We start from the raw sequence: 15,264 nt of genomic DNA, 5'->3' as shown, positions 1-15,264 counted from the left end.
ACTCTATTTAATTCTTTCAGGAAATGCCATACATTCCCACCAGCAAGGTATGAAGTTTCCACTTTCTCCACATCCTTGGCAGCACTAGTAATTGTCTTTTTATTATATCCATCCTAAGTGGGTGTGAAGTGGCATCTCATTGTGATTTTGATTTGCTGTCCCCCAAGGACTAATAATGTTAAGCATCTTTTCATGTGTTTATAGGCCATTTGTTTATGGTCCTTGGAGAAATGTCTATTCAAATATTTTGCCCATTATTAAACTGGGTTATTTGCCTTTCATTGTTGAGTTGTGACGCTTTTAAAAAATAAATTCTAGATGCATGTCCTGTATCAAATATGATTTACAAGTATGTCCTTCCATTCTACAGCTCTTTTAATTTTCTTGATAATGTCCCTTGAAGCACAACAAAATTTAATTTGGTGAAGTCCAGTTTATCGATTTGATCTTTGCTTGCTTGTACTTTAGGTGTCATTTCTAGGAAACCGTTGCCTAATCCAAGTCATGAAGATTTACATCTACAAATTCTTCTGATAGTTTTAGGTTTCCCATATAGGCCACTGATCCATTTTGAATTAATTTTTCTGGGTTGGCATGAGGTAGGGTCCAATTCCATTCTTGTGCATGTGTTTATCCAGTTAACCTGGCACCACTTGCTGAAAAGACAGTGCTTTCCCCCATCAAACAGTCCCAGCACCCTTGATGAAAATCAATTGACCGTAAATGTACGGATTTCTTTCTAGATTTACAATTCTGTTCCATTGATCTATAAGTCTCTCCTAGGTCAGCACCACATAGTCTTGATTACTGTAGCTTTGTAGTAAGTTTTGAAATCGGGAAATGAATCCTCTAATTTTGTTCTTCTTTTTCAAGATGGCTTTGTATATTCTGGGTCTCTTGCATTTCCATATGAATTTTAGGATCAGCTTGTCAATTTATGCAAAAAGCCAGCTGGGATTTTGACAGTTACATTGAACTTGTAGATCAGTTTAAAAAGTATTGCCATCTTAACAATATTGTCTTCTAATCTGTGAATATGGGATGTCTTTCCATTTATTTTGATCTTCTTTAATTTCTTTCAATGATATTTTGTAGTTTGCAGTTACAAGTCTGACACTTTTTTGTTAAATTTATTCTTAAATATTTCATTCCTTTTGAAGCTATTGTACTTGGAATTATTTCTTAATTTTATGTTTTGATTGTTTTATTACTAGTAGGTAGAAATATAATTTTTAATATTTTGATCTGCATCCTGCAATCTTACTGAACTCATTTATGAGCTCTCACAGGGTTTGTTTTTTGTTTCCTGGTGGATTCCTTAGGATTTTCTATGTACATAGTCATGTCACCTGCAAATAGAGATAGTTTTACTTCTTCCTTTCTAATTTGGATCCTTTTATTTCTTCTTGCCTAATTTCTTTGGCTAGTACCTCCAGTACAACCTTGAATAGAATTGGTAAGAGTAGACATTCTTGTCTTATTCTTTCTTTCAGGGAGAAAGTATGGTGTCAGCTGTGAGGGTGCTGTTTGTTTGTTTTTATAGATGTCCTTTATCAAGTTGAGAAAGTTCCTTTGTATTCCTAGCTAGTTGGGTGTTTTATCATGAAAGGGTGTTGAATTTTTGTCAAATGATTTTTTCCATATTTATGGAGATGATCATGTGGTTTTTGACCTGTATTCTATTAATACAATATATTATATTAACTGATTTTCAAATGTTGAGCCAACTTTGCATTTTGGAGATAAATCCCACTTGGTCTTGTACAATTCTGTGTATATGTTGTTGGACTTGATTTGCTAGTATTTTCTTGAGAATTTTCAAGAGTTACTGGTTTGCAGTTTTCTTGTGATGTTTTTGTCTGGCTTTGGTATTAGGGTAATGCTGGTATCATAGGATGAGTTGGAAAATCTTCCCTTCTCTTCTATTTTTAGGAAGAATTTGAGGTTTGGTGTTAATTCTTTAAACACTTGGTAGAATTTACCAGTGAAACTATCTGGTCCTGGGCTTTTCTTTGTTGAGAAGTTTTTGATCACTGATTTAATCTCTTTATTGCTATAAGTCTATTCAGAGTTTCTGTTTCTTCATGAGTCAGTTTTGGTAGTTTGTGTCTTTCTAGAAATTTTTCTGTTTTTATCTAGCTGGTCTAATTGGTTGGTTTACCATTGTTCTTAGTATTTTCTTATAATCCTTTTTATTTCTGTAAGGTTGGTAGTAATGTCCCCTCTTTGATTCTTGACTTTAGTAATTTGAGTCTTCTCTCTTTTATTCTTGGTCAATCTGGCTTAAACATTTATCAATTTTGTGGGCTTCTCCAAGAACTATGTTCTGGTTTCACTAATTTCTCTCTATTGCTTTTCCATTTTCTATTTCATTTATTTCCACTTTAGTTTTTATTATTTACTTCCTTGTTCTTGTTTTGGGTTTGGTTTGCTCTTTTTCTAGATTCTTAAGGTTGAAGGTCAGGGTATTGATTTGAGCTTTCTTCTTTTTTTAACCTAGGCATTTACAGATATAAATTCCCTCTGAACACTGCTTTCACGGTAACCCATATGTTTTGGTATGTTGCATATTTGTTTTCATTCATCTCAAAGTCTTTTCTAATTTTCCTTGTGATTTCTCATTGACCCATTGGCTATTTAGGAATGTGTTATTGATTATAATCTGTCTAGGTATGGATCTCTGAGTTTATCCTACTTGGAGTTCATTAAAGTTCTTGGATGTGGGGATTGTTTTTCATCCAATTTGTCAAGTTTTCAGCCACTATTTTTAAAAATATTCTTTCTGCTCCTTTTCCTCTTTCCTCCCTCTCTAGGACTCCTATATGTCAATGAATTTTTATTGTAATTTTATCTATGTAAACATATGTAACTATCAAGATATAAATCACTCCTAGCCCCCAGAAGCTTCCCAGGGGCCCCTTCCCATCAATCCACACCACCCCTGGCCCTGGGGCTGACTTCTAACATTTATCATTATAGATTATTGCTATAGATTATTTTTGCCTGTTTTTGAATGTTATACAACTTAAACCACACAGAATGAACTCCTTTATGTCTAGCTTATTTAGCTCAACATTATGTCTGTGAGATTCATGTCTCTTATGACATGGAGCAACAGTACATTTGTTTTTATTGCTGTGTATCATTCTGTTGTATGAACATGTCATACTTTTGTTGATGAATATTTGGGTTGTTCCCAATTTTACCTTTTATGAATAAAATTGCTATAAACACTCTTGTACATATATTTTGGGACTCATGCAGTTATTTTTTTCATATATATGTGTGTGTATATATACAACACCTAGGAGTGTAAATTTTGGATTATAGGGTACTGCCAGTTTTCCAAAGTATTATTCCAATTTAAAGTCTCACTATCAACTTTTGAGGGTTCCAGTTCCTTCACATGCTTCTCAGCACTGAATAATGTCAATTTAAGTTTTAAAAAAATTTAATCAATTAATTAATTAGAGACAGGATCTCACTCAGTCGCCCAGGCTGGAGTGCAGTGATTCTATCATAGCTCACCACAGCCTTGACTCCCACCTCAGCCTCCTGAGTAGCTATGACCACTGATTTGTGAGCTGTGACCATTGACTTGTAGAAGCTTTTAATATATTCTGTATGTGTATCTTTGGTTGGATACATGTATTACAAACATCTTCCTCTGGTCTGTAGCTTGTCTTTTCATTCTCTATATGGTGTCTTCTTACAAACAGCTTTTAATTTTAATGGAGTAAAATTTATCAATCTTTTCCTTTATGGTTACCTTTTTTGTTCATTATTTAAGTAATCTTTGCCTGTCTCAAAGTTATAAAGTTATGCCTTTTTGAAACCTTTGATTTAAAAGTAATTTTAGATTTACAGAAAAGTTGTAAAAAAAAATACAGAGAATTTATATACACTCTTCATCCAGCTTTCTCTAATTTTACTATCTTACATAACCATAGTACAGTTGTCAGAATAATGAAAATATTCTTATTTTTCTTTTAGAAGATTTATTATTTTGTCTTTTATTATTTTAAAAGTAAAATCAAGTCTATGACCCACATCAAATTAATTTTGCCTATGATGTGATGCATGAGGGGACGAGATCTATTTATTTTTGATATGGATATTCATGTGCTCCAGCAACATTCATTGAGAAGCACTTCATTTAGATATTGAATCATTGACCCCTTTGTTGAAAATTATGTGTGGGTCTGTTCATGGACTCTTTATTTTGTTTCATTAATCTATTTGGCTATTGCTAACTTATTTGTTGTAGCTTTAAAGTATATCTTAAAATCTGGAAGTGTAAGTCCTCCACTTTATTCTTCTACAAGATTTCTTGGATATTTCTGGCTTAATCCCATTATAAGTGTCAGAAACAGATTTTCTTTGGTGAAACCAGTGAATCATTAATCAACTTAATGAATGTTAGAGGTGATTAAAACTGAAGAAATAAATTAATCTTCAAATTGAAAGGTCATACCAAGTGTGTAGCAGAACAAACCACCATATAATAAAAACAAATCATAATTACATTCCAAGGACATGTCAAAATATGAAAGGATGAAGAAAAATTTACATTAGTTACATGGGAAAAGGAACTATTTATAAGAAAGATTCTGATAAAAATTACAGTTCTCAGCAACAAAAGTGAGGCAAGAGGTTAATTAAACATTATTTTCAAAGTGCTAAGATCAAGTAACTCTGAACCTAGAATTCTATACCCAGCCAAATTGTCAATCAAAATTAAGAATGATCTACGTTTTTGCATATAGAAACTTTGCAAATTTTCCTATGTACAGATCCTCATAGAGTGACTAACAGAATACAAATTAGAGAATTATATGAATTATATATTATAGAAATTGGCCAGGCGCGGTGGCTCACGCTTGTAATCCCAGCACTTTGGGAGGCCGAGGTGGGCGGATCACGAGGTCAGGAGATCAAGACCACGGTGAAACCCCGTCTCTACTAAAAATACAAAAAATTAGCCATGTGTGGTGGCGATCGCCTGTTGTCCCAGCTACTCAGAGAGGCTGAGGCAGGAGAATGGCGTGAATCCGGGAGGCGGAGCTTGCAGTGAGCTGAGATTGCGCCACTGCACTCCAGCCTGGGCGACAGAGCAAGACTCCGTCTCAAAAAAAAAAAAAAAAAAGAAATTATAAAATCAAAATTTTAAAGGAATAAATCAAGAAAGAAATTGTGTAAGTCAAAATGCAACAGTGAACACAGTCATTAGTGAAAGCTGTTAGTAAGTCTAAATAAGTATGGGTTAAAAAATGATATAACAAGATCAAGGTAATATTCCCCACATTAATATAGGATGTTAATATAGGGGAAATATGAAAGGATAATTTTTAAATAGTGCTAAGAATATTGTATTCATGTAGGCAGAATATAGCTATTGATTCACTAATTTAAGGAAAACAAATATGAATGAAGTAGTTATTTATTGAAAGATAAGTATTGACCAGGCCCCTTGGCTCCTGTCTGCAATCCCAGCACTTTGGGAGGCCGAGGTGGGAGGATTGCTTGCACCCAGGAGTTTGAGGCTGCAGTGAACTATGATCGCTCCACTGTACTCCAGCTGGGGCAACAGAGGGAAACCCTGTCTCAAACAAACAAATTAAAAAAAAGATGAACACTGACAGTAATGCTAACAACTCAACAAAAAGCATATATGTTAAGGGTGGTCTCAGACAAAATATGATTCAAGGCAAGAACCATTCTGAAGAACCAAGGAAAGTGTATTGGGCAAGGTTCCGGTGTGGAACATTCAAGTGGTTAATTGAAGAACACTGAATGTTAATGCATGGACTATTTTCAGAGGCCTGGGAAAAGGTAAGGAAAGCAAGAAGGAATGTCAAAGTCTGTGGACAATAGGGGGTCATGACCATTCTGGGCTGAACAGCAGGGAAGGCACAATGTCATCAGCACCCAGAGGCAGCTGGGGCTCTCAGAGAGAAGTGACTGCTGCTGGTCATCTGGAACAATCAGTTGTGTTGTATACATTTTAGAATGTCTACTTTGGGGCTTCTTGTGACCTTCTGGACAAGCAACTGGATTTTCTGGGTCCCGTTGATTGCATTAACGTGGGTCTCCCAAGGTGGTGTGAGGAAGAAATGAGCAAATGCGTTGAGAGGTGAACAGAACCCAGCACAGAGGAAGCTCCCCTTAAACGTTAGGGTATAGGGGTACTGGGAGCTGCATACCCGAATGACTGCACTCAAAGGAGCATGCACATTCAGAACATTTGACATCTCTTCCTGTGGAATGGCCCAATTGTTTAAGCTTCGGACTCGGCAAACGCAGGATCTGCCCCAGCTGAGCACACTACTGCTTCTGATGATAACTCTGCAATGGCTCGCGTTGCTCCCGGGACAGAGACCAACTTCTTTTGCCCCATCCACAAGGCCTTGGAAGGCGGAAGGCGCAACCGTTTGACTGTCTGGCTCTACATTCCCCGAAACGTTCACTCTGCTCCAGCCTCACTGGCCTCCCCTCTGGCCCTGTGGGCCTCCTGTCTCCTCTCTAGTCAGCTCCACTCCCCCAGCACGGCTGGGGCCCATCCAGCGTGCAGACTCCACTGAAAGCTACCGCCTGCAGGACTCCTCCCAGATGCCTCCCATCCGAGAGGAGAACGTCTTCACACCCTGATAACACCTCTGCGCTCTTCGGCGTAGCCCTCAATACAATTGAGTTCCACCTTCATTTCTGGGATAAGCAGCTGACCCAATCAACCCTACCAGCGTCTACACCTCGGAGACTGATTGAGTCCTGGGGCCTCTTCTGACCACCGCCAGGAGCCCAGGCCCCGCCCCGCGGCTGCGCGCATTCCCGTAAAAGCCCGGGGGACTGCGCTCCTGGGCCGCTTGGAACCTGGGGCCTCCAGTGGTCTCCTGCCGCCACCTGGACCGGGGACAGTAACGCCTAGGGAGCTCCAAGACCTCTTGCGAGAGCATTTCAACTCTGTTGACGAACCTCAACCACTTCGGGGACTTCGCTGGAAAGAAACGTTCTAGAAAGACCGAGTGGGTAAGTAGCGAGAAAGAACAAAGCCTGATGGGATGGCTGAGGGGGTGGGGTGAGGGCCTGAGGACCTTCTCTGACACCATCCTCTCCGCCCTCTCCCACCTAACTCCTGGCGTCTCCCCTCTCCTCCTTCCCGCCCCTTCCCTGCTTCTCTTGCAGTTCAGCAGGCCTGAAAGTGTCCGCGTCGCACCCCACCCTATGAGACAGCTCTCTCCAACCTGTTCCCTCAGCCTCAGCCCCTCCCCTAAAAGCCAAGCCCAGGACCCTCCTGCCTGCCCCCTCGCAGAATCATCCTTCCACCCGCTGCAGCTGCGAGGTGTGGGTAGCGGCCCAGATTAATGTGGTCTGTGTTCTGCCCAGCTCCCAGGCCCGCCCTAGGGGACCCAGATGAAGGCAGTCTGGCTTCTTCGGACAAGGAAATCGGGTTTTGAATTTGATAGCTGTTTACTCTTTACTTACTAAAGAGTAAACAACAAAACCAGCATGGTTTTCTCCATATTCTTTGAAAAGCCAGTATAGGGCTTTATTCTTTATCAAATTAATTGTAAAAATCAAAGTTCCATTTTCGTAATTTGATTTTTTAAAAAACATGGTGAAGTGGAACATTTTTACATGATTTTGTGTAGCTTATTCTGTGGCTTGCTTGTGGTTGCCCTTGGGCGAGATTGTTGATAAGGTTTTATTTACCTGCCGTGGACTAGCAAGAGCTGTCTGTATCTGACATATGATTAGCTCTGGTTTGCCACATGTTGGAGATATCCCCCTCTATTTTGTGGTTTGTCTTTTGATTTTGAACATGATAATTTTGTGGCTTTTTTTTAAACCAGACATTCAATTTTTAAATAGCCAGTTTTATCTGCCTATATTTTCTTGTCTTGGTATCATGCACAAAGGGCCTTCTCCACCACATTACTTAAGTTTTTGAGAAACTAACTAGGCATTTGTGCATGTTAACTCTTGCAGGGGTGTCCAATCTTTTGGCTTCCCTGGGCCACACTGGAAGAAGAAGAATTGTCTTAGGCCACACGTAAAATACACTGACACTAAAGGTAGCTGATGAACTAAAAAAAAAAATCATTAAAAAATCTCGTAATGTTTTAAGTTTACGAATTTGTGTTGGGCCATATTCAAAGTCATCCTGTGCGGCAGCTTGGACAAGCTTGCTCTAGAGGATGATCTGAACTTGCAAGGTTACGCGTATCACAGGCCAGAAGTACATACAATATAGTGTGTTTTTCCAGAACTGATTTTCTATCTAGAGGGCCCCTTTGGGCAGTTGGGGAAGAAGGATTTCCTACTCAGTATGGGTAACCTTGGGCACTTGAGACTTTCTCAGTGCATTTCGGTTTCCTCCTGCCCCCTTTTCCAGGAGTTGGCTCCTGCAGTCTGGGGCCAGGGTGTCTTTGCCTCAGATTTCTGGGTGGGCCATTTGGTCAGTGGTCCACATCTGTCCTGCAGGCATCTCAGCTGGGCCTCCTCCCACTGGTCCTCAGCTTCTGTCCCTGCAGGCATCTATGAAACACTAAGCTCCTTTCTTGTCACTGGCTGTCATTGTGTGTCCTTCAGGTCCCTCAAGAAGATCCTCCCTGAGGCTACTGGCCTGTCCTCCATCCCAGGTCCTCTGCCCATTCGGGAGGAAATGAATGCTTCTTCAGCCACACAGGGCCCTCTGCCCTGACCCTGCCCAAGCTTCCATCTCAGAGCATCAGGCCACACCTGAGCACCTCCCGCGGTCCAGGACCCCAGCCAGAAGAAAGAGCGCTGGTGCTCTCTTCCCTTAAACCTGTCCTCCCGCTCTGTGGCAGAGAGGAGGGGGAGCGCCACTGTCAGATCTCCAGTTTCCCCTGTAACTGTGTTTTGCCTGGGTGGAGGAGAGAAGAGATACACCAGACCCACTCAGCCCACACAGACCTAACTCTCCGGGCGCGGCTCCTTGGCACACCCCAGTTGCTCAAGACAGAAACTTGAGCATCTGCCTGGCACCTTCCTCTCCTCCTTACATCCATTTCTCTTCCTTTCCCGGGCCGATTTCTTCCAACTGTGGTCCACCCTTTGATCTAGAGAGGCTCCTGAAACACGAAGCTGGTAGAGCGGCTTCTCAAAGGCTCCCTGCCGTGCTCGCCCTGAGAGTTCTGGCAGGCACTCTGGGACACCTTCGTGATCTGAGTGCTTGTCCTTGCCCCCAGGAAGTCCCTCCCTGCCCTCACTTGTACCCTGAAAGGTTTCCCAGTGTCCTCATCTGCTCAGCTCCTGACTCCAATGGGCAGCCTCCCTCTAGGCTCTGCCAAAAGGACTCTGGAGACACCTGGCTGGTTTCTTTCTCATACAGGGTCCTCTTGTTCACCTGGCTGGAGGTTGTGGGGTGTTTCCAGTCAGCTGTGCCTCAGTTTCTTCCATTCCATGCTGCCCCTGACCCCAGCCCTCAGGACCCCAAGGGTCCTGACTGCACCAGCCTCTGCTCCTTGATGCTGGGGCTGGGGGTGTCCTCTCCTGGCCACAGGACCCCTCCACCATCTCTCTGTGCCACATCCTTGTCACCTAAGACAGTCAAAGCATGTACTGTACATCAGTTCTTATTTCAGAAACAGCTCCAAATTTCAAGGAGACTCCTCTAGGGGACCTTCGTTTTGGGGAAAAACACCTGGTGCTACCTGGTGTGCCCTCTTCTGGATGCTGGGCCTTTGATCATCTCTTCACTTCCTTCACTTCCTTTCCATCATGTCCTCACTGTGTCAGGTGTGGGTGCTGAATATGCTGTTCAGAACATTCCAGGAAAAACCTGACAGGCCTTGTGTTCAGACACTGCGTCTTTTGGAGGAAATGTTTTGGGAGGTCTTGCTCTGTGGGGCAAGCGTCTGTCAAGGATGAAGTGCTCCGGGACCTGTCTGCCCCTTCAGCAGCCCCTGCCCTGGGGTGGCCTCTGTGGATTTCTGGCTTTGCTGTTCTTTCATCTGTCAGCTTAGGGGCTTTGCTGAATCTTTAACTCTCCCTCCAGCAGGTCTCCAACAGACTTGGCCATCTGTACTCTCCAGTCTTTGGTCTCTGTAACTTGCATAGACGGAAGCATGAGGAACTGAATTTGGAATTTGTTTTGATGTCCCTAGAAAATGCCTCACGTGCCTCACGTGGCTGCTGTGCCCCACTGCAGGGGCCATTCATTCCTACCCAGGACACCTTGCTCCTCATCCTCCCTGGAGATGCCTTGATCTTGACTCTTCTGTCACCTCACCCCCAGCTGTCCCCCTCCTCCCGTCCCCTCCTGTGCGACCTGGTCTCCCTGCCCTCTGACTGGCTGGCTGCTCACCCCGCAGATACCAGGAGCCCCCTGAGGTGCGTGTGACCTCAGCTTGTGGAGGAGTGCACTTGCCAGACCCTTTGGGGCTTTGAAGAGCACAGCTCATCTAAGATGGGCACAGGTGCATCAGAGAAACAAGCAGAGCAGAAGGTCCGCCGTGCCTTTGAGGCCTCCGAGGAAGCCCACGGGACTCTGGCAGCCTCAACCCCCTGGGTGGCCATGGGCTCTGCCTATGATTCCTGTACCTGCTTGGGAGCCCAGCCTGTAACTGTCCTGGCCCTCTGGCCTGTCATCTACTCCTGCATGGGATTTTCCCCACAAGCTTACCCAGCCTTCTGGGCTTACCCGTGGGTGCTCTATGGTGGGTATCTCTGGATGGGTTATCCCCCTCCAGCTGCCTTGGTGCCTTCAGTGTGGCTGTATTGGAGGGGCGCCTCCAGCTTTGACCCCCTCATAGGAAGTCCGTACCTGGCTGCCTTGGCCCCCAACCTATTTCCTTTCCCCATGAGATTCCCACCCACCTACTCCTTGGCTTCTCCCACTCTGGGCGGGGCTACCTCCAGCTACTGTCCCCAGGTGGGATGCTGGACTCCAGCCAGCTCAGCCCCCAGGGCTGCCGTAGGGGGGCCATCCAGAGGAGCTCCCTACTTGAAGACATGCAAAGCCCCTCCCTCAGAATGGGCCTCCAGGTTCAGTATTTGGGCGCCTTTGCCCTGTTGCAGTTCAGAGCTCCGCCCTCTGCCCCCTTCCCCCATTGAAGATTCTCGGTTGGACCCCGGCTGCTCCCGCTCCTCCTCCCGGTGGCCCTGCAGGGCCCGCCGCCGCCTCTTTGAGTGCTAATCAGCCCTCTAGACCCAGACCCACCCAACAATCAGAGACATGTCTGGTGGAGCCCAGCCAGCTGTGGACTTTGAGTTTTTGGAAGAGTCTCAGATGTAAGTTGTTTGCTATTCCTCAGTACAGAGTACACCTCCTGGACTCATGCAAGGCCCCTCTATTTGCTATTTCTCTTTACTTTCTTGTTTTTCTGTTTGCCCTTCAACCCTGATACTGGCACCTTTTCTCCTCCCCAGACTGTCCTGGGCCAGCCCTCTAGTAGATTTGCTGTAAGTCCTCAAACATGCATGCATGCAACCTTGTAAAATGAGCTTATTTAAGCTCAATCCAACCTGTAGAAGCGCTCCGTTAGAATCGGCCTCCAGATTTGGTATTTGAGCACCTATGCCACCCTCCAGCCCAGGACTGTCTCTGCCCCTCCTCAGAAAAGACCCTCAGGAGGACCCCCGCATCCCTGGCCACCCTGTGGGGCCTGCTGCTGTCTCTTCCAGCATTGGTGTGTCCTCCAGGGAACCACACACTCAGGCACTTTGGAACCCATGGAATCCAGTGAGCACTTGCTGTGGGCTCTGCCTAGAAGCTTCCAAAACCTGTTTGTTCCAGTGGACACAGAATAGGAAATGCTGACTCGTTCAGAGCGCTAGCGCCCTTGGGTCCTTATGGGTGTGCTCTTCTCACTCCTCACCCCATCAGCACCTTCTGGGGTAATGTACACACCAGTAAAATGTATGGCGCATGCTTTTAAAAATTTTTAAATAAATGATACTATGCTATAAATCATGTTTTCTCCAATTTTTCGTTCATTAATTTGAGACCTAGCCATATCTGTATATATGTATAGTGTATTTTGCTTATTCAAATTTATTAACATGTTTTCCACACTATTTCTTGCTGTATTTCTTGTTATGTGCTGTATTCCATTTTTCTTTAAAATTTTATTGTGTATATTTGAGGTTTACAACGTGATGTTATGGGATACATACAGATAGTAAAATGGTTACCATAGTGAAGCCGACTAACATCTGTCATCTCACAGTTACTTTTTTTTGGTGACAAGAGGAGCTAAAATCTACTTATTTGACAAAAACCCCCAGTACAATGCCGTTTCATTAGCTTTATTCCTCATACTGTACCTTAGAGCTCTAGGCTTGCTCAGCCTACGTATATTTAGTATCCTTTGACTTACATATCCCAGTTTCGCCGCTCCCAGCCCATGGGAACCACCGCTTCTTTCTCTACCTCTGTATTTTAGCTCTTTGTTCTGTTTTAATATTCCACATATAAGGGAAGCTGTGCAATTTTTTTTTCTGTGTCTGACTTATTTCATCATGCCCCATGCATGTTATGGCAAATGGCACGATCTCCTTTTTAAAGGCTAAATAATATTCTATATCCATTATATATATGGATATAATAATATTTTCTTTATCCATTCATCCATTGATAGGCATTTGGGTTGTTTCCATATCTTGGCTATTGTAAATAATGCTGCCATGAACATGGGAGTGCAGGTATCTTTATGAGGTGTTGATTTCGTCTTTTTTGGGTACATACCCAGAAGAAGCATTGCTGGGTCATATGGTACTTCTAGGTTTAATTTCTTCAGGGACTTCTATATTGTTTTCAATAATGGCTGTACCCCTACTTTTCTTTTCAAATATTGTATATATTGAAAATTTCCCATGGATTTTTCTGTTTTATTAGTATCTATTTTCTACTCACTGATTCTGTGTCTTGAAGTGTCTTCTCATTGTGAGCTTGTTTGTTTTGTAACTTCTTAAAGTTAATAACAGCTAGTTCATGTTTAGGCTTAATTCTTTTCTATTACAAGTTTTTAAGGCTATAAAATTCCCTCTAAATATACCACTTTAAAATATATCCTACAGTTATGATATATGATATTCTTATTTATCTTTTTAAATAATCACTATTAAGGAAAATCAAATAAATTTTATTTTCTTATAGCCTGACAAACCAAAATTGTTTGTAGTTTAAAAGTCTCATATAGAATTTCTATAATACTCCAATTAGTATTCCAATTATTATTGCTGTTATAATGGACTAATGAGAATTAAAATAATGTCTATATGATATTGATAGAGCATTAGTATGGAAGTTATTCACTTGCAATATTCATACCAATAATATGTGCACTACCCAAAAAACTATAGCTTCATCCATAGCACTTTGAGCAAAACTTGAATCTCTTGAGTGGCAGTGCTTGTATACCTTTTGCCGATCTTATGCTGATGGTGAAGGAGAAATCATTAAAAATACATATTGAAAGGAGGAGAAAGATTGCCAAGTTTCTTGGTATACTTTTGGAATTTGAAATAATTGATCTATTAGAAGGTTTGAATTAACCTTGAAGAAACCCAATTCTGTCTCCAGGACATGATAGCCTAGGGAAACCCAGGAAAACCCAGCCTGAGATGAGGCATCTGTGTAACCTCCCAGAGCAGGTGTGGAGGGACAGGGCTGCAGGTCTCCAAGACCCTCAGCTGGGGAGGGGAGAGGGAGCTCTTCAGACTAGCACCGGGGAATTGATTTCTCCCTCCAGCCTGGAGATCACCCCTTCTGCTCTCCATAGTTTTCTCTTGGCTCTGTGTTTTGGATGATGCCATCTCTAGAGTGGTGGTTTCTCAAGATGGTTCTGTTTCTGCAAGTGCCTTTTACACAGACTGAGGCTTTCTTAGGAACTTCATGTTCTTGGATGAGGGCAGCAAGGCTCATGCCAGATGCTTTTCTCTTTTTACGCTGATTGCAAAAGACTGAGCAAATGTAGGAGACTGTTGATGACAGGTGCACACATGGCTGGCCCCCCCAGGGGCTGCGGAGAATGGGGGCAGCCTGGGTTGTTGGGCTGCTTGACCACTGCTTCCTGCAGTGTCCCAAAAACACCTGGGTGGCCCCTTGGTGCTGCCAAAGTCTCCCACAGGCTGAGCTCCCCCAGTCCCAACAAGGAACACAGAGCCCCCAAAGCCACCTGCTAAATGGAGCAGAGCCTGCAGAGAGCTGCTTGCAGTGAGCTAGGAGGACATGTAGGGCTCCCTCTCGTAATCTGTTTTTACATTTTCTTCTCAGCTTTCCTGAGGTATACAGCAGTCCCTCCTTATCCTCGGTTCTGCTTTCTGAGGTTTCAGTTACCCACAGTCAACTTTGGTCTGAAAATATTAACTAAAAAATCCCAGAAATAAGCAATTCAATTTCTAAGTTTTAAAGGGGCCACCATTCTGAGTAGTGTGATGAGATCTCTGTCTTGCCCTGGGAATGGAGCCTGCCTTGTCCAAAGTTCCATGCTGTCTTCAGGTTCCATGCTGTCTTCATCACCTGCCTGTTAGTCACTCCACTGTCTTGGTTATCAGGTCCACAGTGGGAGTACCTCTGCTTGTGTTCAAGGAACCTTTGTTTTATCTAATGGTGGCCTCGAGGCGCTAGAGGAGTGCTGCTGGCAATTCACCTAGGCCAAAGAGAAGCCGTAAAGTGCGTCCTTTAAGTGAAACTGTGAAAGTTCTTCACTTAATAAGGAATGAAAAAATAGTATGCTGAGGTTGCTGAGATCTGTAGTATAATAAGATGCTGAGAGACAGGGAGACCACATTCACATAACTTTATTACAGCATATAGTTATAATTGTCCTGTTTTATTGTTGATCTTACTATGCCAAATTTATGAATTAAACTTTATCATAGGTATGTACAGGAAAAACTGTGTGTACAGGAAAAACAGTGTTTACAGTGTTCGGCACCATCTGTGGCTTCAGGCATCCACTGGGGGTCTTGGAACATACTCCCCTCAGATAAGGAGGGACTACTGCAATTGCATTTTTACATTTCTGTTTGAAGAATTTTAATTATAAGGAGTAATAGAAGGAACACCTATGTATCCCCCATCTGTATACAATTGTTAATACTTTGCAACCTTTGTTTTATCTCTTGGTCTCTATTCATACAAACAAATACACTTATGCATAGTATCATGCATATGGATTATCTATCCATTTGTAGGGCTGTCTATCAATCTGTTAAACCATTTGAAAGTAAATCACAGATGTCTGACACTTCCTCGTGCACCTCTCAGAAATAAGAGCATTCTCCTACGCTACCACT

At 42.9% G+C, this 15,264-nt stretch overlaps 1 protein-coding gene across 1 annotated transcript; it reads left to right on the top strand.

Moving 5' to 3' along the window:
- The first annotated feature begins 6,881 nt into the window (after positions 1–6,881).
- Positions 6,882–11,932, top strand: PRR23E (PRR23 family member E). The gene is made up of 2 exons (XM_032149110.1): positions 6,882–7,026; positions 10,335–11,932. Exon 2 carries the CDS (start codon positions 10,430–10,432, stop codon positions 11,156–11,158), a length of 729 nt encoding a protein of 242 aa, XP_032005001.1. The 5' UTR covers positions 6,882–7,026; positions 10,335–10,429; the 3' UTR covers positions 11,159–11,932.
- Positions 11,933–15,264: the final 3,332 nt, after the last annotated feature.

Source organism: Hylobates moloch, unplaced genomic scaffold (assembly GCF_009828535.3).
Source record: "Hylobates moloch isolate HMO894 unplaced genomic scaffold, HMol_V3 SCAFFOLD_4, whole genome shotgun sequence".
Classification (NCBI taxonomy): domain Eukaryota; kingdom Metazoa; phylum Chordata; class Mammalia; order Primates; family Hylobatidae; genus Hylobates; species Hylobates moloch.
The sequence above is the reverse complement of the archived record's forward strand: the minus strand, read 5'-3'. Positions and strand labels throughout refer to the sequence as shown.

Excerpts from the sequence above, each read along its gene's own strand:
- PRR23E (XM_032149110.1), top strand. The coding sequence starts at position 10,430 with ATGGGCACAGGTGCATCAGAGAAACAAGCAGAGCAGAAGGTCCGCCGT.